General features: G+C 45.0%; 2 protein-coding genes across 6 annotated transcripts in view; one reads left to right on the plus strand and one right to left on the minus strand.

Annotated features, from left to right (window-relative positions):
- The window catches only part of SYN3 (synapsin III), a 242,317-nt gene that overhangs the window by 58,216 nt on the left and 156,909 nt on the right, over positions 1–27,192 (plus strand). For all 5 annotated transcript variants that reach the window (XM_065409146.1, XM_065409137.1, XM_065409172.1 and 2 more), the window contains one exon: positions 11,868–11,957. In XM_065409146.1, coding sequence (XP_065265218.1) covers positions 11,868–11,957 — 90 coding nt within the window. The remainder of the gene's footprint in view (positions 1–11,867; positions 11,958–27,192) is intronic.
- Positions 23,002–27,192, minus strand: part of TIMP3 (TIMP metallopeptidase inhibitor 3) — a 48,859-nt gene continuing 44,668 nt past the window's right edge. The window contains exons 3-5 of the mRNA XM_065414743.1: positions 26,646–26,757; positions 25,749–25,870; positions 23,002–24,295 (exon numbers count right to left, since the gene is read on the minus strand). Coding sequence (XP_065270815.1) covers positions 24,098–24,295; positions 25,749–25,870; positions 26,646–26,757 — 432 coding nt within the window. The 3' untranslated portion in view covers positions 23,002–24,097. The remainder of the gene's footprint in view (positions 24,296–25,748; positions 25,871–26,645; positions 26,758–27,192) is intronic.

Here is a 27,192-nt window from a genome sequence, read left to right on the forward strand (position 1 = left end):
AACTCCTCACTTAAAGTTGTCCCGGTTAATGTTGTTTCATTGTTACGTTGCTGATCAATTAGAGAACATGCTCGTTTAAAGTTGTGCAGTGCTCCCTTCTAACGTCATTTGGCAGCCGCCTGCTTTGTCCACTGCTTGCAGGAAGAGCAGCTCATTGGAGCTAGCTGGTGGGGGCTTGGAACCAGGGTGGACCGGCAGCCCCCCTATCAGCTCCCTGCTCCCCTAAGTTCCCTGTGTGGCAGCCGCCCAGCAGGCTATCAATTGCCAACAGTTCAGCTGTCTCTCCCCCCACTGCCGTGTGCTGCTCCTACCCTCTGCCTTGGAGCTGCTCCCGGGAGCCTCCTGCTTGCTGTGCGGGGAGTGGAGAGAGGGGGGCTAATGTCAGGGTGTCTCCCTCTCCCCTGCTCCTGCACCCCCACTTACCCCATCTTCATGGGGGGGGGATGACATGACAGGGCTCCCGCGAGGGAGCTTCCTGGGAGCAGCCAACTTGCTGATCTACTTAACAAGGCAGTGTACTTAGAGTGAGGTCAGCGTACTGAAAGGGACAATGCGCATCTCTCTCTCAGACACAGGGTGTGTGTCTCTGTCTCTCTCTGCCATGCTGTCTCCCCTCCCTCCATTCGTGCTGCCTTGTAGAGTGTGAGGCTACATTAACAACAATGTGTTAACCCTTGAGGGCTCAGCCGAGTGCTAGTTCATCATTTAGTAGTAAGGCAGTCCCTGGGAAATATCCCACCCTCTTACACCCTCTGACTTCACCACCTCAACCAAGCTTCACAATCATCATTGCTGTGTACAGTGTTAAATTGTTTGTTTAAAACTTATACTCTGTGTGTGTATATATATTTATGTATGTATGGTGAAAAAAATTTCCCTGGAACCTAACCCCCTCTATTTACATTCATTCTTATGGGGAAATTGGATTCACTTAACATTGTTTCGCTTAAAATCGCATTTTTTAGGAACATAAATACAACATTAAGCGAGGAGTTACTGTTCTCTTAAAGCCTGTTTAGGCTGAGTCTACACTGCAAAGGTAGGCTGACCTAAGTCGCCTTGTTTCAACTTTTTTTTGCATGCATCTACACCTAAGCTTGTCTGCTGTCAATACAGGCACCCCATTACATCAACACAATACCCCCGCCCCCAACGATGCAGAGCCAAAATCAACCTACTTCCATCAACGTAGTGCTAGTGTAGACACTGAATTACTTGCTCAACCCTAATAGTCCTCCAGCAGCTGTTCCATGATGTCCCTTTCCCCTGCAATAGTGGCCACTCTGATCACAACTTTGAACTCCACTGGCAGGGGTCACAGAGACTGGAAGTCTACTCCCGCTTTAAAAACCTCTGTGTGTCTTTGAAATGCCTTTTCCTGGTTGCCCACCTTGGCGATCACACCCCAACTAGCCGGCCTTTGTGAGTGTCTGGCCACGCCGGCTCAGCACAAAGAGAGCTACACCTAGATGTGCTCCTGCCTGGACCAGGCAGATGTCCTGGAGCTCCCCATATTATGGGGAGAAGAGGTTGTGCAAGTCCAGTTAAGGACCAACCAAAGCAATATAGACGTCTATGTGCTGATCGCACAGAGCATCAGAAACCCGAGGCATGACAGGGATGAGCATCAATGTTGGGTGAAAGCCAAGGAACTTCAAGGCATATCAGAAGGTGAGCGAGAGCGACAGCACTGGGGCCATCCTGCAAACCTGTCGTTTCTACAACAAACTGCTTGCCATACTTGGTGGGAACCCCACCAACACCCTGAATGTGACTGTGGACACGTCATGAGAACGGGGAGTGGAAACCCCTGAAGAGGAGGAAGTGGGGGACACACACCATGTGGTGAGCCAGGAGCTCTTCAAAACTCTAGTGGAATCGAGCCAGTCCTGCCAGGCGAGCATGGATGAGCCCAGTAATGAAGGGGAAAGGAGCTCAGGTTAGTGTATAGATGCCTTATTCTTTATTAGCATGTTTGTTTCTCTTTTCAGTGACCAAAGCCTTCCCTCCCTCTTCCCTTCTGCCTTGCTTACAAATGGCGTTCATCCCATCTGCACATTTAGAGAACAAAGGCATTAACTTTTGATTCCTTGCACGGGGTAGCCAATTAAAGTTCATGCTTTGGAATGCATACATAGTTGCCACTTCAATCAACTACTACATTAGGAAATGAATTCCAACAGATGAGCACAGCAGTCAGAATTACACAGTCCACAATAAACCACTGTCTTGTGCTTAGATAGAGGTAGAGGCAGTGTTTAATCTGAACAGGGATGTCCCTTTTTTCCTCTGTAACAGATTCAAATTAACTTTCACGGAGATACTCTGCAACCCTCTCAGCTACAGGCCAGGGTGGCTTTGGGACGCCAGTCGCAGCAGCATTCTCTGTACCTCTGTCACCCTCAGGAGTGAAATATCAGCCAAAATCACCACTGCCTGTGAAAATATTGGCAACATTCACTGCACTTTTCTTATATTCGTACTCTGGGGCACCCAGCATCTAAACCTTTCATGCCACAGTTTCCCCTCTCTCACCTGCTAATCCAAATTCACTATGTCTTGAGCTGCAGAATGGTGCCAAAACAAGGCACTTTGAAGCTAATGTTCACATTATTTATGAACGGTCTTTATGGGACTAAAGTAAAGGAGTTTTGAGACTTATCATTCCCTTTCTCTTACAAGTGTAAATCTAATCATGTATCTATCTGTTTTTAACAGCAGCCTCTGCTATGGTGGCCTTGAGAGATGTCCCCTCCCTGCCTGCTGAACATCTGACTCAGATCTGATGAAGAAAGAAGTGAACCAGCGAGGATATGTTTAGTGAGATCCTCCAATCCTCTACGGTTGCAGACTGTCTATGAACACAGGGATCGGAGGGGCCAAACGGCCAAGAGCCGGGTGAAGGACCAGGCAGAGAGAGATTGGATGCTGGAGGAGAGGCAAAGGGATAGAGATGTGCATCGGGAGTTGCATCAGGACATTATGGCTTTGCTCAGGCAACGCACACCGATGTTGCAGAACATTATTGAGGTAAATGCCCAAAGACCCTGCACACAGCAGCCTTTCCATTCCATAGAAAAACCCTGGTTGCTGCTTTCTGTACCCCCCAGCAAAATAGGTGGCAGCATGGTATGAATCCTTACCCTGCTCCTCCATGCCAGGGGAGAATGAGGAGAACCATATACTTACACTGACCAGTGATAACTACAGGATCAGCCAGCAAGCACAGTGCACTACTTGTTTTTACCATAAATGAAACATTGTAATATGTTTTTAATATGTAAACATGTACGTTTATTGTTTTACTTGTTCGTCATAAATATGGGTCACCTCACAGTGATGCTAAAATGTTTTTAACTTGTTTATTTACACTTTAGCTTTGTTTCCTGTGTATATGTGCACAATAAAGTTTTATTTTTTGAAATTCAAAGTATATTTATTAGTTTGCACCAAGCAATCATTACACAATTCATAACAGGAATCATTAAACCACCCACACTTTAGGTCTGTACACGTGAAGGAACACAAGTTCCCAAAAGCATGACACAACGCTACGGTGGCTGACAGTTAAAATGGTCTTTTAAGGCCTCTCTCTACAGCATAGCTCCATGATTGGCAATTCTAATTGTGCCTGGCTGTTCAAATTCAGCAGACAGCTGGTCCATCTCACCCCTCCACCTTGCCAGTAGCCTTCCCCTTCACTTCACAACATATTGTGTAATACACAACATGCAGCAATACCATTTGGAATGTTTGCCTTGCTAAGGGGCAATCTAGCCATTAAACATCACCAGTGAGCTTTGAGTTGACCAAATACTCATTCAACAGTCATCCTGCACCTGCTTAGCTAGCAGTTGAATCTTACCTCAAGGTGGCTGGTGTACGGCTTCATGAACCAGGTGAGCATGGGGTAGGACTGGTCCCCCAGCATCACTGTTGGCATTTCAACCTCACTAATGTGAATGCACCAGTCAGGGAAGAATGTCCCTGCTTGTAGCTTTTGGAAAAGTCCTGCTGCACCTTCCCTGACCAGCCAACACTGATATCAGTGAAGTGCCTCCGATGATCCACTGGTGCTTGCATAACCATGGAAGAGTACCCCTTTTGGTTTATGTATTCATTGGCACAATGGGGTGATGCAGAACAGGGATATGCCTGCTATCTATTGTCCCATAGCAGTTCAGGAGCACCATTGCTTCAAATCCATCTACTATTCCCTACACCAGTGGGCCGCCGCTTCTTCAGGGAAAGCCCCTGGCGGGCCGAGCTGGTTTGTTTACCTGCCGCGTCCGCAGGTTCGGCCAATCGCAGCTCCCAGTGGCCGCGGGCCAAGGGACGTAGTGGCTGCCACTTCCCGCCGCCCCCATTGGCCTGGAGCGGCGAACCGCGGCCACTGAGAGCTGCGATCGGCTGAACCTGCGGACGCGGCAGGTAAACAAACCAGCCCGGCCCGCCAGGGGCTTTCCCTGAACAAGAGGCGGCCCTAGATTGAGAACCACTGCCCTACACATTATTAAGAGTCACAGTTCTGTGTGGCATGAGATGCTTAATGGCCTTACATACTTGGATGACAATGGCCCCTGCTTTGGGTTTTCCAACTCTGATCTGATTCCCCACCGACCAATAGCAATTTGGTGTTGCAGGCTTCCAGAGCACCATCGCCTCTCACTTTTGAACTGTCAGCGCTGCTATTGTTCTAGTGTCCCTGCGCTGGAAGGCTGGGGCGAGAGCTCGGCACGCAGATCCAGCAATATGGTTTTTCATATCGGAAATTTCGGCAACCTCTGGTTGTCATCCCATATCTGCTTTACAATGCAATCAGTGCTCATTTCTCAGGCCCAGAAGCACCTACCCACCATGTGGAGCTGCTTCATGAATCCCAGCAACAACCTGACATTTTTATTTGCTGTGTCCATCATCCATTCATCGTCCTTGAGCAGCTCATCTGCATCACCACAACGCTGGTTGTTGTAGTAGTTCCTGAAGTTTGGCAAATACAGGACAATTGTGCATCCTGTATTAGCAGTGGTCATGAGAATTGTGCTGAGCTGTGCAGGGTACACGTTTCTGTCACAGAGATGGCGGAGACTGAAAATCGGTGTGCGGGCCTGTGGGGATTTTTTAAAAGGTGTGAAAATTATGGGATGGAATAAGCAGTATGGGATGGAGAAAGTGAAATTGTGGGAACTTAACTCCTAGTTCCCACAAATCCCTGGGTGAATTGCTGGTATCCCACAAAGCACTGTGAAAATGTCCCACAAGGCATTGCACCGGACTATGGTGCAAGACACACTGGGTACCTACCGTGGTGCACCGCATTTTCTATTGACACAACTGCATGCGGTGAGGATGTGCAGCACTGATGCAAACAGCCAAGTGTGCATGCACCACCCAAGTGACTTACAAAAGTCATCAGCTGAAAGCCAGCGTAACTTAAGTTGACTAAACTTTGTAATATAGACACACCTTAGACATACCTGGTGCAGGGTGTAATGGCCTTCTTGCTTAGCAGTGTCAACAGCAGTAAATTGATACAAATGATCAGTAAATAACACTAGCTTCCTGTTCTCTTCAAGCTGCAATTCAAGGGGCTGATACTGATCTATAAAGCTCTCTATATAATCTGGGTCTTCCCTCCCAGAGAAATCACCTCCCTAGTCCCTAGTTTTGAATACTTAGGGCTCCTGAGAAGGCATTTTCAATACAAGGCCCTTGACTTTGAAGCTGGCTTCCACTGTTGGTCTGACAGAGCCTGAGATTGTTGACTTTTGGGGCCTGGTGAAAAGCCCATTTGTTGACATTGGCTTTTGCTGGGGAAGGTGATGGTGTGACATATTTGTGCCTTCAGTTTGAGTCGGGCGTTGAGACTGGGTAAGTTTAGTTGACATGTGTCAACTCATTTTCGTAATTCTGTGTGTGCTAGTATGCAAGAGCCTAGAGATATAAGTGACGGGCATATTTTTAGAAGTCTAAAAGAAAAGAAAAGAAACAAGTCAGTGCCTTACAAAATGAAGCTGGGTGCCAGAAGTGTATAGGAGAAATTGGCTCTGCCATTGCCTCTGCTGTAGTTAATCTGGGTGTGATTCTGCCTTGCTTTACCTCTGGTGAATACTGTCTCCTACAACCCTAGCAGTCCCAGGAAAATCAAGGAAACCACTTAAACACTTTTTTGAAATACCCTGCTTTCCCCACCACCTACACCCCAACAAACAAACAAACTATGATGGGGTGGACTAGGCCCCTGAGGCCCCCAACTGCAGGCCTCGTAGCCCTACCACATCCCACCCCAGAAAAGGACAGTAGAGAGGTCTTCCAAGCTGCCTAGAGTGGCTGTGTGGGAAGCAGCCAATTGGGGCCCAGCAGGCTAGTATAAGAAGAGCTGCAGGCCAGAATGAGGTCAGTTCCTTGCTGGACTTGGAGGATGCTCTGGTTGGCTGAGAAAGCTACAGGACCTGGGACATAGCAGTGCGGGCAGAGGGGAACATGGATTAGTTCTGGGTTGGCTACTGGGACTCCACCAGGACAAAGCCTTGATGTAAGGGTGAAGAATGTGCTGGAGCCATGGAGAAGTGGCCCAGGGAATTGTAGCAGCAATGCAGTTTATTTAAAGGGATGTGGCAGACAGCTGCTATTTATAGGGTCCCTGGGTTGGGACCCAGAGTAGAAGGCGGGCCAGGTTCACCCCACCAGCCACTGGGAAAGTGGCATGGACTTTGAGGCACTTCAGAAGGGGAACTGACCTGTAGTAGCCCAGCTGAAGAAAGGCCCTGAGAGGATGAAGACATTGCCTCCAGGGAAGGAGCCCTGGGGCACTGTTCTATTCCAGACAACTTGAGAGAGATGTTACAGAGGGCACTGAGAGAGGCCCTTGTTGGACTTGTACCCCGGAAGGGGCTTGCTTTGCTTTTATTACACAGACTGTGTGTAACTCGGCTGGAGGGCTGAGTCAGTGAAGACCCACCACAAACACAGAGTGTGTGTGCAGGCATATGCACTCAGCCAGGGGGGTGCTTGCGAGCAGGGATGGATTAACTTTCCTGTGGGCCCAGGGCTATTAGATTTCGTGGGGCCCCTTGGGGTTTGGGGTGTGGGAATGGGCTGGGGCAGGGGATTGAGGTGTGTGTGGGGGGGTGCAGCTGGGGGGTTTGTGGCCAGGGATGGGACAGGGGGTTGTGGTGTGGCAGGAGGTTTGGGGTGTGGGCTCTGGGTGGGGGTTTTGGTGCAGGAGGGGGCTCAGGGCTGGGGTAGGGGGTTAGGGTGCAGGCTCCAGCTGGGAGGCACTTACCCAGGCGGCTCCTGGTCGGTGGCGCTGCAGGGCTAAGGCAGGATTCCTGCCTGCCCTGGCTCCATGCTGCTCTGCTCCCTGAGGTGGCTGGCATGTCCAGCCCCTAGGCAGAGGGGGCCAGGCCGCTCTGCCGGTGCACACTGCCCGTGCCTGCAGGCGCTGTCTCTGCAGCTCCCATTGGCCACAGTTCCCAGCCAATGGAAGCTGCGGAGCTGGGGATGGAGATGGCGGCAGCACGCAAAGATTCCCTGAACGCCCCTCGCCTAGGGGCAGCAGGGGCATGCCGGCGGGCCAGATGAAAAGAAGTAGCAGGCCGTATCTGGTCCGTGGGCCTGCAGGGCCCCCTGGGCTGCAGCCTCTAAAGCCCCTGCGTTAATCCAGCCCTGCTCGGAAGAGGCGAGTGCACCCTGTTACACAAACAAACAAAAAAACCCTAAATCCACAAAGCAATTTACTTAATCTAAGATCTCAAACTGGCATTTGGCACAGCTAGTGGCTTTATCTGGTTGGAGCTGGCTCAGATATGTGTTTCTGTCATGCCTTTGCTTATTGAGAGCTTCTCTGGCAGTAAGATCAAAAGATTTTATGATCGCTAGGAGACAGAGACACCAATAGCTTTTCTTGGGGACAGATATTTTTTCCCTTGTTGCATTTTGATTGCAAAATAGGCATCCTGAAAGGAGGAATCTGTTTGACAAAGGTTATTGGAAACTTACTGGACAGACATAACTGTAGGGGTGTGTGAAAAATGAAATTAGGTAATGTTAAGAAATGAGGTTTTTCACATTTTGTTTGTATTTTCAAACGTGATCCAATTTCATGAGGAACTTTCACAATTTTGTGGGGTTTTTCCTTCAATAGTCTGGAATGATTCCTCCGCAACTGTTGAATGAATTGAGGCTCAAAAGTACGCTCATATTTTTGAATGATAATTGTGAATTTTTCAGTATTTCAAAACAATTTTTCTTTTTGGAGGGATGGAAAATTAATTTGCATTGACAACATGCACAACTTGAACTGTTTTGGGTGTTTTGGGTGAACTGTTTTGGGCTATTTCACAGAGGCTAAACAAAAAAAAGAATTTTCAGGATCTCAGAATTATGTAAAAGTTTTGCTATAACCACACCAGTCCAGATGCATTAGCCAATTGTAACGGTTATAAAAGCTACAGTACAAAACACTGCAGGATTTCATACAGGGTAATGACGTGCAGTAATATCCACAATTTTGTAAGACAGCTTACACCTCTTCACAGGGTGGGGGAGATTTGAAGACTCAGGTCGCTAAGTGATTCGGAATTTTTTACTCTAAGTGCAATTGACTTTCAATGGGATTTAGGCTCCTAGGTAACTCAGGGTATGTCTACACAGCAAAGAAAAACCCACAGCTGGCCCATGCCAGCCGACTCGGGCTCACAGAGCTCAGGCTGTGGGGCTGTTTGACTGCTGTGTAGGCTTCAGGGATTGGGTTGGAGCCCAATCTCTGGAACCCACTCCCACCTTGCAGACTCCTAGAGCCCAGGCTCTAGCCTGAGCCCAGAAGCTTACATAGCAATGAAACAGCCCTGCAGCCCAAGCTCAAATCGGCTAGCACGAGCCAGCCGCAGGTGTCTAGGTGGTGTGTAGACATACGCTTAGCCATGTTAGACGATTTTACCCTCAGCCTTAAGATGCACTTTTTCTTTTCTTTTTAAACTCTTCCTACTGCAGTAACTTTTGACATCGAAGAGCCCAGCAAGCTTAGGCATGCCACACTACTGCACATGCATGATTGTGTAGGGATAGTAAGGGCCCAGATTGTGCCACCCATGCTTACAGAGCATAGGACTACTCAGTGTATGTGGTCTCATTGAAATCCATAGGGCTACTTATGGACTGAGGTACTACTGACCATGAATAAGGGTGGGCCCTTAGGTGCAAGGAATAAGCTAGCTGAACTGCTGACCATAACATTCCTCCCAATTTAGGACACACATACAGGGAGGATACTTGACATATTATCCTTGTCAATGTGTCAAGTATCTGGTGTGAAGAAAGTAAATAGGAAGTGGTGTTGTTTACTCCTTCTCATAACACAAGAACTAGGAGTCACCAAATGAAATTAATAGGCAGCAGGTTTAAAACAAAAAGGGGTATTTCTTCACACAACAGTCAACCTGTGGAACTCCTTGCCAGAGGATGTTGTGAAGGCCAAGACTATAACAAGGTTCAAAAAAGAACTAGATAAATTCATGGAGGATAGGTCCATCAATGACTATTAGCCAGGATGGGCAGGAATGGCGTCCCTAGCCTCTGTTTGCCAGAAGCTGGGAATGGGCGACAGGGGATAGATCATTTGATGATTACCTGTTCTGTTCGTTCCCTCTGAAGTGCCTGGCATTGGCCACTGTCGGAAGATAGGATACTGGGCTAGATGCACCATTGGTCTGACCCAGTGTGGCCATTCTTATGTTCTTATCTAAACAAGAAGATAAGAGTTGCTGTACTGGGTTAATCCATTGATGTCTCTTGTACAGTATCATGCCGATCACACATGTAACATTTGCTACTGAGGTCAATATGAAAGATATAAATTTTTTGCAATTCTGCCCCATCTTATAATGGTGAGGGTGGGCAAAAAATAGTTCAGTCCTTTTCCAGCATATGTTTATCACACCCATTACTACAGCAGTGGCCGATACCTAATGCTTCAAAAAGAAGGCAAACTAACAAGCAAATACACCATATGTCATCCAGACAATTATTCAGTAGCTTTAGTTATTTTCCTAGAGTAACATGTATACAGCATCTATGTGTGTGTTTGTAGATCTGCATGTGCTGTGTGTGCACCCATTGTGACACATGTCTCTCTCTCGCCGGTGTGTTGATCTTTCTCTGTGTCTCCATCTCACTCTGTGTAACTTTTAAGTTCTGTTTTCTCACTCTGCTAGTCAAAACAGTGTTTTGTTTTGTTTCTCTGGGATGTGCAGGGGTAGTCCAAGTAGTTAAGAGACGCAATCTGTCCTCTCCTCTAGATCAACGCCCTTGTTGCCAACAAAAATTATTCTAGCCGTGAAATTTTTCCTCTTATCTGCTGATGTGTGCGAGGGGGTGGTGGTACTAGTGATGTGATTATGCCACCAATGGAAGATTTCTGGATTTTCTCAAACACTGAATTTTATCCCACACAATTTAGAAACGGAAATCTTTGTATTTGTCTACAAATCTAAGGGCAGCTGCCATTTCAGTATGTGGCCTGTGTCTGGCACATGCCCTTCAGACTGTTTTTTACAAACTGGCAGTATTTTTTCATACAGGAATCATCCTTTAATTTCCAAAATGCTCTCTCTTCACCAGGAAGTGCAAGATTAAATTTAGTAAACAGAAATGTGTTTGCTAAGGTGGCCCAGTGATTGCAATTCTGCGAAGGGGATCCAAATGAAGGTACTTCATAGACTTGCACAAAATACTTTCATCAGACTTCCAAGATAAATGGGGAAGTAAGAGGTGAACCCCTTCTCTATTTCATTCTGTGTGCATCATGCTGCATGCATGTGAGATTGGTGACAGACCCTCTCAGGTGAATTTAGTCACAAGAAATGTTTATATGATAGACATCAGGTTCATGCTTTCTTTGCCCAGCACTCAAATTGGATGGTGTAGAACAGTGGTTTTCAACCAGGGTATGTGTACCCCTGGAAGTATGCAGAGGTCTTCCAGGGGGTACATCAGCTCATCTAGGTATTTGCCTAGTTTTACAAGAGGCTATGTGAAAAGCACTAGCAAAGTTAGTACAACCTAAAATTTCATACAGACAATGACTTGTTTATACTGCTCTATATACTATGCACTGAAATGAATGTACAATATTTATATTCCAATTGATTTATTTTATAACTGTATGGTAAAAAATGAGAAAGTGAGCATTTTTCAATAATAGCGTCCTGTGACACTTTTTTGTATTTTTATGTCCGATTTTGTAAGCAAGTAGATTTTAAGTTGGGTGAAACTTGGGGTTACTTAAGACAAATCAGCTTCCTGAAATGGGTACAGTAGACTGGAAAGGTTGAGAGCCACTGCTGGAGAAGACTCTCTCTTTCTAGTGAGTGTCTCTTTTGATTACTCATACCTTTTAAGAAACATCCCCATGCAACCAAATAAAGGATTGGTGGAGACAGCTTTATTTTGTTTTCTTGCTATACATGAGTGGTACTACTTATTTCTGTCCCAAGTGTGTGTGTGTGTGTGTTGAGCCCTTTCCTCCAGACTGTCAAGATGAGCTGCTCTCTCTTTTCTCTCAGCCCTTCTATACTGTGAAAGCTAAGCCTGTTTATAGTGGATCTGTAATTGAATGCAAGCTGGTCCACTTCCAGCCTCTTCACTTAACTCCTTCCCTTCTCTCAAGATGCCTGGGTGTTATGCACCCAGTGAGAGAGTGTGATAGCTTAGCATGCTATACCCATATTTTTCACCATTGTCAATTGCAGAAAGGTGGGTGGGAGAAGATAATGTGATTCCCTTGCCCCCCACCACCCTTCATACCAGCACTTTTTAAAAGCACTGGTTTATTGTCTAATAAACAGATTAATTCTCTCTCTCTCTAGTTCTCTCAGCTAATTAAAATCTTCAACTCGCTGGGTCCTGAGAAGTTCCCCCTTGTGGAGCAAACATTCTTCCCAAGCCATAAGCAGATGGTAAGTGTCCTTTGTTTATTTTGATGATGATCTAGTTGGGGAAGATGCAGCGAATCTGTGGTTGGGAGTGGAAGGAGTCTCACTCTGGGAGCCTTGGCAATTGAAACAATAGCTGTGACTTTACAGACAATAAATTCCTAGCAGAAAAATAGCAGGCATAGCACACTGCCGTGGGTGCCTCTTTTCTTTTCCCTCAGTTCTTGGACGGACACATATGGTGAAAGAGTGAGAAATAAATTGCTGACTCTGGTTGTCATAGGCAGGGAAAAGGTCTGTTTGGATGTGGCTGAGTTGGGGTCTTTGCACTCTTCCTAATGAATAGAAGAGCAGAAAGATCAGAGGTGTGGGGGTGCAGAAGACGTTTCTTATAAGACAGTGCTGTGCTGCTCTTGATTTGTCTCATCTGTGACATTAGTTACCATCTATTAGATATACTTACTAGCTGTTGGATTGTTAAATGAAGTGGTTTTGAGTTTTTGAAGATTAGCTTTTATTCTATTTGGTTTGTGTAATTTGCTGTAGCATAATTGCTCTTGGTGTTTATTCATCCTATCTGTGAACTAGTACATACTGTACCTTAGACCTGCACAATAATTAAGCATTCCATGGGCTCCTTAAAGGCAGCAACTTCCTAAGAGTGCTGGGCAGCTGTCTCCTTTTGAACCTGGGGAAGGAGCAGAAGTGGGAGTGTTTAAACAACTCAGCTGTATTTCTTTTGTTTTTCCCTTACAAGTGACCCTAGGCAGAGGCATGACTACTCTTAGCCTCGCCCTTTGAGAAACTCGCCGGTCAACATGCATCCATGAACCTATGACTCCTTCTGCCTCCCTCAAAAATCTCAATGGTCTTTTCTGTCTATGAGCCCTGACCCCATGTCTGAATTATCGCCTGCCTTTTAGTTTGTATAGCTGTGTTCATTTTGAATTCAGATGCAAGGCTGGTGGGATTCACACACAGACAATTTAAGGGCAGCCCTGCTTTTTGAGATGAAAATTGGTGTCCTCCCTCAATTACTCATATGACACTCCTAATACAATATCTCCTGACTTAAATCCCTCTTATAGGCCAATACACAGCCCTGCAACTGAGAGGTCATAAGGCTGGAAGGCCTACTCCAGCTAAGTAGATCAGGGCTGTAAATGCATAAGACAAGTGGAATAGTATTCAGATAGGGCCCTCCACCATTTTTTGTCTGTTTTAATTTTGTTAATAAGATCAATGCTACCAACTTCCCTAGTCCAACCAGTTGGGTTCTTCCTTAATCTTCATTGGTAGGATTAGTGGTGATATAAGGGTTAGGTACTGTAGATAATCTTTTAAATGAATGGACATCCAATAACGGCAGTTATCAAACTTCTATTTTGGGATTTTTTTATATGCTTTTGTTAAATGCAAATTATCAATCGCAGTAAGAAAATTATGTGTTATGGATGTTGATTGATATCTTCCCTTTAAGTATGTAGATCAATATTTAATGGGCTTAATCTGCAGCAAGGAGATGTAGGTTAGATATTAGGAAAAACTTCGAAATGATAAGGATAGTTAAGTTCTGAAATAGGCTTCCAAAGGAGGTTGTGGAATCCCCACCATTAGAGATTTTTTTTAAAATGTTGGACAAACACCTACCAGGGATGGTGTAGGTTTACTTAGGTGCTACTTTAGCTTAGGGGGCTGAACTTGATGACTTCTGGGGGTCCCTTCCAGCCCTGCATTTCTATGGTATACTGAAAACATGCATATCTATAATTCTAAGATATGTCCCATATTCATAAACATCTGACAGAGTGAAAGAAGCCTCCATAATTGTTAGCAAAGCCGGGTGGTGGTATATATATGTACTCAAAGAGAGAGAGTGATGCGTGTCTTGGAAAGTGTTTGAGTCCATTGAGCTGTGCTCCAGTGTTGCTTTATTCCACAGTTGGTTCTTCTAATGTTCAAAATGTCAGGCTTTTTTATGGTGTCTGACTGTGTGGTGGCTGGGCCCATAGATGATGTGTCTGATTAGCATGCCGTATAATCGGAGGAAAGTTTTTATGGTTGGTGGCTGCAGACCTAGAAAACAGGTCACGTGATCCAAAGGAGGCCACCCACTTGCATTATCAGCAGGTTTTTAGGTTCACTTTGGAGTAAAAAACTGCAAATGATTAGACATTCTTACCATATAACTTTCCAGCTTGTCCAATATTTCTAGCTCTTGCCTTGGTCTTTAGGCAAGGGCCTAAAGAGAGCTTCTGTCATCCAGTTGTTAGGGTGCCACTGTGGGATTCTGGAGACCTGGGTTTGAGCCCCCGATCTGCCACAGACTTATTGTGTGACCTTTTGAGAGCAGATTTTTTGAAGGTATTTAGGTGCCTAAACATGTAGGTAGATGCCTAGTGAGATTTTTTAAAAATGCCAAAAAAGTCTCCAGCTGCTTATGAAAATCCGACAAAGCATCTGTATATGTGGGCACCTAATATCTTTACAATTCTGGCCCTTATTCCCTCTATCCTTCCATTCCCCATCTGTAACATGTTGATAATAGCACTGCCCTACTTCATAGGAGAAATGTTAGATTGTGGGGTGTTCAGATGCTACAGTCATGGGGGCTAGATAAATTTCTAAGACAGATAGATAGCAGAATGGTGTGTTCTTTATACTGGGCTACAGTTTGCCCTTGTTTGTTAAGTCAATTTAATTTGTAAGTCCTGATTTCATTTAATCATAATACCAACAAATTATGAGGACACTTTGCCATCCAAGATGCTCCAGTACAGATGTGAATTTGCCTTGCTCTCACAACAGGATTTGTATTTCTAACAGAGCTGGTCAAACTGTTTGTTGCAAATAAATTATCTGACAGATATAGCTTTTATTTTGTTTCCCCTTCTGTTTTGGAAATCATTTGTAGACTCATCCAAATGTATTTGTTGTTCATGAGATAGTTTGGATAAGCAATTTCCAGCCAATGGGTATCATTGTAGCACTGTTTTGACTCCTGGAAAGAACGATGGAACCCTTTTAAACAGGAGAATAACAAATTGCAAATAACTTCTTATTGGATGCGGAACTTGCCAAGCCAGTTTGCGGCAGCCTTGTCAGTGAAGTGCAGAGCCCACAGACCACTATCAGGTTGGCCAGAGGGCTGTCACCAGTGATGTGACATTGTCTGTCTTTGGCCACAGCCACATGTAGGGTCCTCTTATTGGCCCCAGGTGTGAAGGATGGTTGCACGTTGTCTCTGACCTGTTTGACAGTACTGCAAATAATGAAGAGCCAATAATCTCATTTGTACGCAAACACAATTGTTCATGTACAAATATGGGTATCCTTATGAAGAGTAGCTACTCCCCAAACATTTAGGCAAACAAAACCTCATTCGTGCAAATAGAGACTAGAAAGGGGCATGTATGTGATGAATCATAGAATATCAGGGTTGGAAGGGACCTCAGGAGGTCATCTAGTCCAACCCCCTGCTCAAAGCAGGACCAATTCCCAACTAAATCATCCCAGCCAGGGCTTTGTCAAGCCAGGCCTTAAAAACCTCCAAGGAAGGAGACTCCTCCACCTCCCTAGGTAACGCATTCCAGTGCTTCACCATCCTCCTAGTGAAATAGTGTTTCCTAATATCCAACCTAGACCTCCCTCACTGCAACTTGAGACCATTGCTCCTTGTTCTGTCATCTGCCACCATTGAGAACAGCCGAGTTCCATCCTCTTTGGAACCCCCTTCAGGTAGTTGAAGGCTGCTATCAAATCCCCCCTCATTCTTCTCTTCTGGAGACTAAACAATCCCAGTTCCCTCAGCCTCTCCTCATAAGTCATGCGCTCAAGACCCCTAATCATTTTTGTTGCCCTCCGCTGGACTCTTTCCAATTTTTCCACATCCTTCTTGTAGTGTGGGGCCCAAAACTGGACACAGTACTCCAGATGAGGCCTCACCAATGTCGAATAAAGGGGAACGATCACGTCCCTCGATCTGCTGGCAATGCCCCTACTTATACAGCCCAAAATGCCGTTAGCCTTCTTGGCAACAAGAGCACACTGTTGACTCATATCCAGCTTCTCGTCCACTGTGACCCCTAGGTCCTTTTCTGCAGAACTGCTACCTAGCCATTCGGTCCCTAGTCTGTAGCTGTGCATGGGATTCTTCCGTCCTAAGTGCAGGACTCTGCACTTGTCCTTGTTGAACCTCATCAGGCTTCTTTTGGCCCAATCCTCTAATTTGTCTAGGTCCCTCTGTATCCGATCCCTACCCTCTAGTGTATCTACCACGCCTCCTAGTTTAGTGTCATCAGCAAACTTGCTGAGAGTGCAGTCCACACCATCCTCCAGATCATTAATAAAGATATTAAACAAAACCGGCCCCAGGACCGACCCTTGGGGCACTCCGCTTGAAACTGGCTGCCAACTAGACATGGAGCCATTGATCACTACCCGTTGAGCCCGACGATCTAGCCAGCTTTCTATCCACCTTACAGTCCATTCATCCAGCCCATACTTCTTTAACTTGGCGGCAAGAATACTGTGGGAGACCGTATCAAAAGCTTTGCTAAAGTCAAGGAATAACACATCCACTGCTTTCCCCTCATCCACAGAGCCAGTTATCTCATCATAGAAGGCAATTAGGTTAGTCAGGCACGACTTCCCCTTGGTGAATCCATGCTGACTGTTCCTGATCACTTTCCTCTCCTCTAAGTGTTTCATAATTGATTCCTTGAGGACCTGCTCCATGGTTTTTCCAGGGACTGAGGTGAGGCTGACTGGCCTGTAGTTCCCCGGATCCTCCTCCTTCCCTTTTTTAAAGATGGGCACTACATTAGCCTTTTTCCAGTCATCCGGGACCTCCCCCGATCGCCATGAGTTTTCAAAAATAATGGCTAATGGCTCTGCAATCTCATCCGCCAACTCCTTTAGCACCCTCGGATGCAGCGCATTCGGCCCCATGGACTTGTGCATGTCCAGTTTTTCTAAATAGTCCCGAACCACTTCTTTCTCCACAGAGGGCTGGTCACCTTCTCCCCATATTGTGCTGCCCAGTGCAGCAGTCTGGGAGCTGACCTTGTTTGTGAAGACAGAGGCAAAAAAATCATTGAGTACATTAGCTTTTTCCACATCCTCGGTCACTAGGTTGCCTCCCTCATTCAGTAAGGGGCCCACACTTTCCTTGACTTTCTTCTTGTTGCTAACATACCTGAAGAAACCCTTCTTGTTACTCTTAACATCTCTTGCTAGCTGCAACTCCAAGTGTGATCTGGCCTTCCTGATTTCACTCCTGCATGCCTGAGCAATATTTTTATACTCCTCCCTGGTCATTTGTCCAATCTTCCACTTCTTGTAAGCTTCTTTTTTGCGTTTAAGATCAGCAAGGATTTCACTGTTTAGCCAAGCTGGTCGCCTGCCATATTTACTATTCTTTCTACACATCGGGATGGTTTGTTCTTGCAACCGCAATAAGGATTCTTTAAAATATAGCCAGCTCTCCTGGACCCCTTTGCCCTTCATGTTATTCTCCCAGGGGATCCTGCCCATCTGTTCCCTGAGGGAGTCAAAGTCTGCTTTTTCTGAAGTCCAGGGTCCGTATTCTGCTGCTTTCCTTTCTTCCTTGTGTCAGGATCCTGAACTCGACCATCTCATGGTCACTGCCTCCCAGGTTCCCATCCACTTTTGCTTCCCCTACTAATTCTTCCCTGTTTGTGAGCAGCAGGTCAAGAAAAGCTCTGCCCCTAGTTGGTTCCTCCAGCACTTGCACCAGGAAATTGTCCCCTACACTTTCCAAAAACTTCCTGGATTGTCTGTGCACCGCTGTATTGCTCTCCCAGCTGATATCAGGGTGATTAAAGTCTCCCATGAGAACCAGGGCCTGCGATCTAGCAACTTCTGCTAGTTGCCAGAAGAAAGCCTCGTCCACCTCATCCCCCTGGTCTGGTGGTCTATAGCAGACTCCGACCACGACATCACCCTTGTTGCTCACACTTCTCAACTTTATCCAGAGACACTCAGGTTTTTCTGCAGTTTCATACCAGAGCTCTGAGCAGTCGTACTCCTCTCTTACATACAACGCAACTCCCCCACCTTTTCTGCCCTGCATGTCCTTCCTGAACAGTTTATATCCATCCATGATAGTACTCCAGTCATGTGAGTTATCCCACCAAGTCTCTGTTATTCCAATCGCATCATAGTTCCCTGACTGTGCCAGGACTTCCAGTTCTCCCTGCTTGTTTCCCAGGCTTCTTGCATTTGTGTATAGGCACTTAAGATGCAATGTTGGAAGCAATGTTGGGTGCTTTTCCCAATCTCTGCCACACACATCTGCTGTGACCTTGGCAAGTCACTTAACTGACCTGCTTCAGCTTGCTCATATGTAAAATGGGAATAATAATGCCTTCCCACCTCACGGAGGTATTGTGGAACTAAGTTTGTTGGTGTTTGTAAAGCATTTTGTGACCCTTGTATGGCAGGCACTATGGAAGTGTTTATGAAGATACTTGAATTAAATCTCTTCTTAAAGTAACTTTCCCTCACTAGTACAGCTGTCAGATCAGAAAACGCATCTTTGCATATCCAAACTTTTCCCAATGCTAATAGGCTCCTATTTGGAAAGGGGTATGGATGAGGACTAGTCATAAAGCAGGTCAGAAAATGGTGTGTGTGTGTGTGTGTGTGTGTGTGTAAGGGATGGAAACTTTTGACCCCCTCCCTCCCCCCCAAAAATTTTGTCAACATTTTCAATGGAAAATTTCTACTTTTTGCAGGAAAACCAAATATTTCTAATAAAAACTCAAAATTATGAGGGAAAATTGGCACTCCTCTGTGAAAATATTAATGTAGTTGAACACCTGACTTTCTGTCAAAAAGAAAGCTGCTTTGGAGAATTTTTCGACTACCCCTAACTACTCATGTTAAAGAGAGATTACAAGGGTTGAGATTTTCACAATGGAAAGGATTTGATTGAGTAACCTCCACCTTCTCTCATTATGGGCAGTAAGTCCATGAAAACACTGGTATACTGGATAAAATGTGCTTCAAACTAGCCTCTGTGGAGCAGCCTGTTGTAATAGCAACAGCACCCTGTGCTGCACACACAACCAGTGTAAATATTTCTCCTCAGGAGCAGTCAGTGGTTGTTACACGTTCAGCCATAGTGGCTGCACTGCTCTGTAGTGATCCCATCTGGCCATCTAAAAAGTGGAACACTCAGGCTCCAAAGGGGATTTTCTTGCATCTTGGGACTGGTGACCCCAACAACAGAACCTCAGGAGAGTGTTTGCTTTAAAAAGAGAGAGGGATTGTTGAGGGAGTCCTCAGGAGTAGAACAATTGACAGAGGCTTAATTTTCACATAAGATCCAATGAAAAAGCAACATTTGTGTATGTTAAAGTATATGGTACCAGTTGTATGTGGTTAAAGTAACCGAGACTGACTAACATAAGCAAGGCAGAGACAGAATGTCTGTGATAGAAATAAAACCACTTTACTGCTTAGAAGAAAGACACTATAAAAATTGAACATTATGCAGTATTACCTTAAAGACAATATACATTCATTGAGTATAAAACTTATAAATAACATGGAGGAAAACCGTAAAACAGTGTTACAGAATTTAGCAACAAATATATTTCTTCGGGAGAAAATTTTCTCCCAGGCTTCGTTTCTTTTCCCCAAATTTCTCTGACTACCAGGAACAGCAGAGGGGCTCAGTGAAGAAAAGGGAGTGACTGAGATACTGATAAAGCCACTACAACAAAAGCAGCGACATAGGCTTAGTGGTGGGTTTTGTTTTTTTGTTTTTGTTTTGTTTTTTTGTTTGTTTTGTTTTTTTTTAAGGATTTTGTCAAGATTTGGTGGACAGAAAACTTTGACCTACATTTTTATATATGTATTAAAAAAAAAAAAAAAAAAGGTTTGCACCATCCTTTGAATTTTGTCCCTCCCTCCCAAAATACAAAGGATTCATAGACTTAAAATATTTTGAAAAATGTTGAAGAAATATACCTGGAAAGTCCTGTGAAACAATGGGAATTCCTTTCTTCCTTTTGCCTTCACTTTAGAGCTCCTAGAAAGTGGTGTGTTCATGGGCACCCTGAGGTAGCATTTTGCCCCACTGGTGAGTGTGGAAGATCCACGTTGATGAGTCAGACATATTAAGGGTATGTCTACACTTTGACCTGGGGTTGCAAGTACTAATGTGCTAATAACAGCCCTTCCTGTCACTCCGGCTACACTCTATCTGCCAAGTAGCATCCCTCTGAGACACTAGACACGTACTAGGAGTGACTAACCTGTCCCTCCACTGGTGCTGCCGATCAGAGCTAGAGTGGGTTTGTCTACTCGAGTGGGGAATTACACCCCAGCTCAAAGTGTAGATGAGGGTCATGTTTGGCACACCAAAATTAGGCCCTGATCCTGCAGTTTACACAGTGTTGATGGACTGCTCTGTCTGCACAGAGCCCTATTAACTTCAGTGGGACTCTGCACAGGAAATTCCACATACAGATAACCCCCCTCCACCCTTTTCCCTAAAGAAAAAGGGGGGAAAAACACCCCACTCCAAATTTTAAAAGGAAACCATTTTTCAAGAAGCAAAGAGCCCCCAGGCAGAGTTGGCAGTCCGAACATTCCAGTACTGTGCTTGTGATGAGAACTGGAAATTGAAATTGGATTTGAAAGTGAAACTGACAGATCTGTTGTCCAAGCTCGGAGAAGAGGCAACAAAACAAAACGGAAATAAGGAAACTGCAAAAATAGTCTAGAAAAGTGAATTAGGTTTGTAAAAATGTAGTTTTAATAATATTGATTTATTTAAAACCTAGCAAAAGTGTGTTTGTTTAAAAACTAAGGCCCTGATCGTGCAGACACTGATGTAAGTAGTCCCATTGACAGCGTCCCTTTCAGCACAGAGCATGGCTGGTGCGGATCTTAGAGGCCACATTTCAACCTTAGCAAGAAAGGGGAAGCAGCAAGATATTTGTGCAATGGCAATGGCAACCCCCGCTAATCTGGGAAAACAACACCCTGATGGGAGCTTCACTCCTCTCCTCCAGACAGAGTGCCTACATCCTGCAGGGCCTGTTGTAATCCAGGAGGGTGTTGTGCCTTGGCAGGCTGGAGTGATCTTCAGTGAGGGAAGGGAAGAGTAGATAGAGAGGCAGAAATTTAGGCGCCTGACCCCAAAGCCCATTTAAGTCCATGGAAAGACACCCATTGATTCCAAGGCAAGCTTAGTCCACAAAATATCTGTCCCTGATAGTATTCATTTAAAAAAACCTGGAAGCCTCCCAAAAGAAATGTATTTTGTGCTGGTTTCTTCCCCCTCACTCTTTCCCTCTATTTGGTTCCACATTTTAAAAAGCCTCTATGACTGCATCTTTATTTGGCAAGGGAGAGGGTTGCTTTCCAAGCCCCCACCTTTACCAGTCTAGCTGTCTGCATGTCAAACATATTTTTACCCTCTGCAATATAAAATGGAAATCTGGTTAGGAAAATAACACTGCTGGTAGCAGGGTTGGGGTTTTCGTTTGTTTACAAAGCGCATAGATACATTACAGCCTACTTAGGAACACACATCTTTGTAGCAACAAAATAAAGATTTTTCACAATAATGTGATTGCAATACTGTAATGTTTCAGCTATTTATATGATTTTAAATTATACAGTCAGTGAGCAGGTAAAATACAGAGCCACAGTTTAATAGAAATCCAAATCAATGTCTGACAACTCATTGCATGACAAGCTTCATCTCGCCTTCCAAAGCTCGGAGAAATGGCTGTGCTCAATGATTTAATGATGGCTAAAGCACCTTTGATCAAATGGTAGTTGGGTCAGGCCTTGGTTAGCTCTAGTGATGGTCACTCCACAAGTTGTGAAGTGCACTGGTGGCATTATCATTGCTAGAGATGCAGGGGTAAGTTCTGCTTTCTGTGACACCTGTGACTGCACTGCGGTTGCACAGATGGAACAGAGCAGAAATTGGTCCCCTGTGCTCACGGCCCAACTTGATGATGCCCAGCTCAAAAGGGAAGCAGGGTGATGTAGCACCTGACCCTAAAAAGCAACCTAATCTCCCCTTTTGATGATCAGGTCCATAATTTAGGGATAGCGACAAGGGGTGGCATTTTTAAGTGTGCCTAGGCACAAGTCCCATTGACTTTCAGTGAGCTGTGTGCTCCTAAACCACTTAGGCATTGTTGACTATTCCATCCAAGGTCCCTTCTAATCAAACGATTCTATGAAAATGCCATTTAAGCCAATCACATGCATTCTGCTGTAAGGGGCTTCTATTAAATGGGTCAGATCCTCAACTGGTGTAAATCAGCATAGCTCCACTGAAGTCAAAGAAGCCCCCAAATGATTGATGCATCAATCCCAACACTCGAATACACTCTTCCCTCTCACATAATGGCGAAGAAGCCCCAAACAAATTGAAAAGATCACTGCATAGAGAATGCTATATTGTCCCTGTCTAGCATGACTGCAATGCCTTTTCTTGCTGACAGCAGCTCTAAGTGGAATGAACTGAAGATACATGTCTATGTAAGATAAATAATTATAATAATAAAAAACAAAAACAAATAATGTTGTTAAGTGTTGCCCTCCTCCCCCCATACACTCAGTAAAATATACAGTCACCCATTTTGTCAGCAACCCCTCATCAACATTAAACCTTAAAATATTTTTATTTAATAAGAAAATTTATATTATAGTTTTCTTAATAAAAACAAAACAGAACGAAAAAATCCTCCAGTCGACAGTGAAGCCAGGACCATCCCTTTCCCCCATGTCACCTCAGGACGTGGAATAAGAATGTGCCCACAGCTACGTTAACAACAGCTTGGGGGAAACAGATCACTTGACCCACTTGGAATCCATTGGACAGCTGAAATGTAAAGTTCTAGGAAGTGCCTGTCAGGATGTTGCTTTTCCTTGCCTCCCTCCACCAGTTTTTGCTTTCACTACATATACAATTGCAGCCAGTGTAGCTGTAGGAGGTAAGTCATGGTGGTTGGGGGCAGGGTGGGGCACGAAACAGTGATTCTAACCTCTACTGCAGGTACACTGGAGTTTCAATATCTTTTACCAAAAATAAATCACTGACTCGGAATGTCAAGATTTCTGTTTTAAAACACAATCAAAGCATTCATTGTTTATAACACCAAATAATTCCACGTCCTGTCAAAAATAGCTTATGTCATTACGTGTATATACATCTTACTTCAGCTAAACACTATTTTGGCAATAGATTTCTTATAGCAATAAACCCTAGTGAGTCTCCCCTTTCCCCCTCGCCGTGGGATTGACTGATTTATTTTTAGTGTTGATAATTTTTATTTGTTTGGTTTAAGATGTTCACAATGGAATTTTTCTGTGGGAGCTAAACTGCAAAAATTTCAAGAGCAACTCTGTTTAAAAGAGAGAAACTCAGCATGTCACCTGCTGCATTGTACTTACTTAGGTGAATTACCTCCCAGGATGCAGGTTTTATTTCAAAAACCTCACTATAATAATAAACCTCTCTTCGTGTTCTATGGAACCCCAGAACTTCCAGTGTGCTCTATCCTTCACACTGTGACTGAATGAGCAGACAATGCAGTGTCTTAACACCAACTGAGTTCTCCCACTTCTGGAGCCAATCACACTTCCAATTCCCCATTTGAATAGGGGTTTGTTTGGGTTTTTTTGCTTTATTTACTGATCTAGTTAATTAAACCAGTTTCCCCTTCAGATAGCTTCATTCTGCATAATTTGTGCAGTGTGTGCGCGAAGAGGGTTTGGGGAAGCCAGGGCAAGGAAGAAGGATATAGTGCCCAACTGGGATAGTTTTTATATTTTTGTTTTCCTAAAAAAATATAGATTATATTGCTATAGATAATGATACATAGAGAGAGCAAGGGCTCCATAATTTTTTTTCCGGTGTGCAAACGAACGTTCCCAGACAAATATAATCTGACTGAAATGGGTGATCTCAGAATCGAAAAAGGTGATTAAAAACAAATTCAGTATGACAGCATAGACTTTCTTTTTTTTAAGTGTTCGAAGTGCTAAAATTTGCAAGAAAAACAGGCACTAATTTCATTGTCATCATCATGATCTGGTAGGAGTTATTGTCCAAGAGAAGCTCAGCCACAAGGGAGGGAGGAAAGGAAATGGGGAAGGGACTGTGCTCAGGGATCTGTGGCATTGATGATAGTTTTATCAGGAGGCGCCCATCCTCTGTACCAGCTGCAGTATCCTTCCTTCTGTCGGATGCAGGCATAGTGCTTTGCTTGGGACCCTGAATGACCGATATTGGAGAGCATGTCTGTCCAAAGACACTCGTTCTTGGAGGTCACGAAGCAGGGCAGGTAGTAGCAGGGCTTAATCTGCAATTATAATCAGCAAGTGCAATAGGGGTAAATGGAAGGCACATTTTATAGGACTTTGGTTTTAAATCAGAAACTGGTGTTTTTGAAATTTTTTAAGCACTAACGTGCTAACTAAAAAATTAAGCCCCGATCTTGCAAACACCTAAACGTGTTCTTAATGTGCCCCCACAAGCAGTGCCATTAATGTCAATGGCACTGTTCGTGTGCTTAGAGCAATGGTGCGCAAATGTTTCCAGTCACGCCCACCTTACCATTCCTGTGATTTGTCACTACCCGTCCCCCACCAGGACTTGTAATCCACAGGTTCCCAAACTTTTGTTTGCTGAGCCCCACTTCAGAGATTCATGTCCCATACCCACACCCCTCTTTTTAGCAGGCTTATGGGGAAGGAGTATCCTGTACCCACGGGGGCCGGGGTGAGGGGCACTAGCCATGTGGCAGTTGAGGAAACCTTCCGCTCCCTGCAGCAGTCAGGTAGTTTTGGCTGCCGGGACCCAGCTCCCTGCCCATCTCGCTCCCTGCCTGTGCAGGGCAGCACTGAAGTGCCAGGGTCAGGACCGGAGTGGAAAGATGGCTGGACAGGGTCCCTTGCTGACTCCAGCCCTTGAGTGCGGCCCTGTCTGCGGTTTCCTTGCGCAGGCTGTGTCTGGCCAGGCAAGTGGATGGGGCTGTGTGCCCTGGAGCTGTGCTGAAGGGCTGGGGTCAGGAAGGGGCTCTCTCTGGCAGGTGGGTCAGTACTCCCGGGGTATAGCCTTTCGTTCCCCACTCGCAGAGTCTCTGCTAATATCCCCAGCAGAGGAGCATAACTGCTGGGTTGTGACTGCTGCAGTGGTGAAGGAGCAAGGCAGGCAGGGAGCCTGGTCCTGGCAGTCGAGACCACCTGCACAGTGTCCTGTCCACTTCCCCCGCTGGACAGAACCCCCTCTTAACTCCAGCCTTTCAGAGTGGCTCCATCAGATCTTTGTGCTCCCCTGATAACCTTATTGCTGTGTTCCAGGTTGGGAGCCTCTGGCTTAGAATCAAGCATGTGCCTAAGTATTTGCAGGATAGGAGCTGAGTGCAAAGGCTTAGGGATAAATTCTGAACTTTTAACCACTCAAGCTTTTTTTCCCCTGAAAACATTTTAACACATTTTCCCAGCAGCTCTGCACACAATTTCACTGATCTGCAAAATAATGTTTGTGAAATTTTCAGAGATTCTCTCCCCCCCCCCCGCCAAATTATACCCAAAAGTTCATAGAAAAGACACAGGCAGAAAACTTTAACTTGTTCATTATGTTGTGAAACCAGTGAGGAGGCAAAATTTGTCTTGTTTTGCCTTCTGTAAAAAAAAAACCTCTAGCGCTTTGATTCCTTCCCTGATAGCAATAATGCAGGTGAACTATCAGCTGCAATGAACACAGTTCTAGGATTAGGCTTTTAATTACATCTGACTGGAGGCAATACATACCTTGCAGCCACAACCGAGGTGGTAACGATGATTTAGTCCTTTGCGCTGGGATAGAGTCAGTCGGTCCCATTTCTCATACAAATTACACAGGCCAGTATAAACCTTTCCTTCATACACACGGCCTGGAAAACACAGAAAGGGACACAAATTAGTTGTTCTCAGTTCAGTCAGTCAGTTTCCTGAGCCTGCTAATGTTCTTAATCCCACGTGTATGCTTTTAGTCACAGTTCAGCAATCAGTTTATTTTCTTCTATTAGCTGTGGGGTTAGTGAGTGAGACTATGGCACTTCCACAAGTTGGAAGCTTTGTACCAGCTGTCATAATCCCCAGCAGCATGTCAGAATCCCCAGCACAACCATCACATTCCCCTCTGCAACAGGGCAAGGTGTAAGTGCGCTGGCACCTTGAGAGAAACAGGACTTGGCATGTGCTCTGTCCCAATTCTCCTTGCATCCTCATCTTAACAACTCACTTGGTCCAAACAGGCTTTTCTATTTCTAGCTCAGCAGAGCGGTGCCTTGCTGTTTCTAATCTCACTGGCCTGTACTGCAGTGGGCACACCAGCTCAGTTATGCATTAATAACCACTTATTGTCACAAAAAATGCTCAACACTGGCTATGTGGTTTGTAAACTAGAGAGATTTAAGGGGAGGGGGGAAAAGTAGAGGAATGTGTTACTGAGGGAGAGACAATCCCCGGAGACTGGAATGCTACTGACTGATTGTCCCTGCATTCTACGTTTTATGTGATATTTCAGCACAGGGAAGCAGACATGCACTGTCTTTAAGAACCTGCTTATAGAGCTGACCTACCTGCCCCCATTCCGTGTGAGTGTTTGGCAAGTACAGATACAGACAAAAGAGGTCCTGATCATGAGAAACCCCAGTAGTCCCTTACCTGTAATCAGATACTGGTACTTATTGACCTCTAGCTTGACCCCACAAAGACTCTCTGAGGCTTCTGTGTAGATATATTGAACTTGTGGCATCTTGTCAAAGCCCCTGTACATCTGAAGGAATAAATAAAGACGTGTTAGACTCTAAGGAGGACAGTTTTTCAGCATGCCGCTGGAATTTGCTTTGGATCCCTTAATGGTATCAGCAGGCTGTGATTCTGGGCAGTGAACTGTAGTACTCTTGAAAGTGAGGAACAGATGCTACTAGCTGGACTCTGGCATACTGTAGGTAATGTGATTTGCAAGCCTCCCCCCACAAGTAGTTTTGCTAGCTTGAAGTTTCTCTCCCCCTTTTATAACTGGAAATATCTAAGCAAAACAAACCCCAAAAGCTATGAATTCTTGTCATTGTGTCAACTGGGAAGTGTCCTGCACACCTTCTCCCGTGCTGCACCCTGTTACTGGAACTCCCTATTATCCAAGTGTCCATGTCTACATTCATTTTTCATTCACATATCTCCTTAACTAAGTTCTTTCTTAAAACTCACC

The sequence above is a fragment of the Emys orbicularis genome, chromosome 1, assembly GCF_028017835.1.
Source record: "Emys orbicularis isolate rEmyOrb1 chromosome 1, rEmyOrb1.hap1, whole genome shotgun sequence".
In the NCBI taxonomy this organism is placed as follows: Eukaryota; Metazoa; Chordata; order Testudines; family Emydidae; genus Emys; species Emys orbicularis.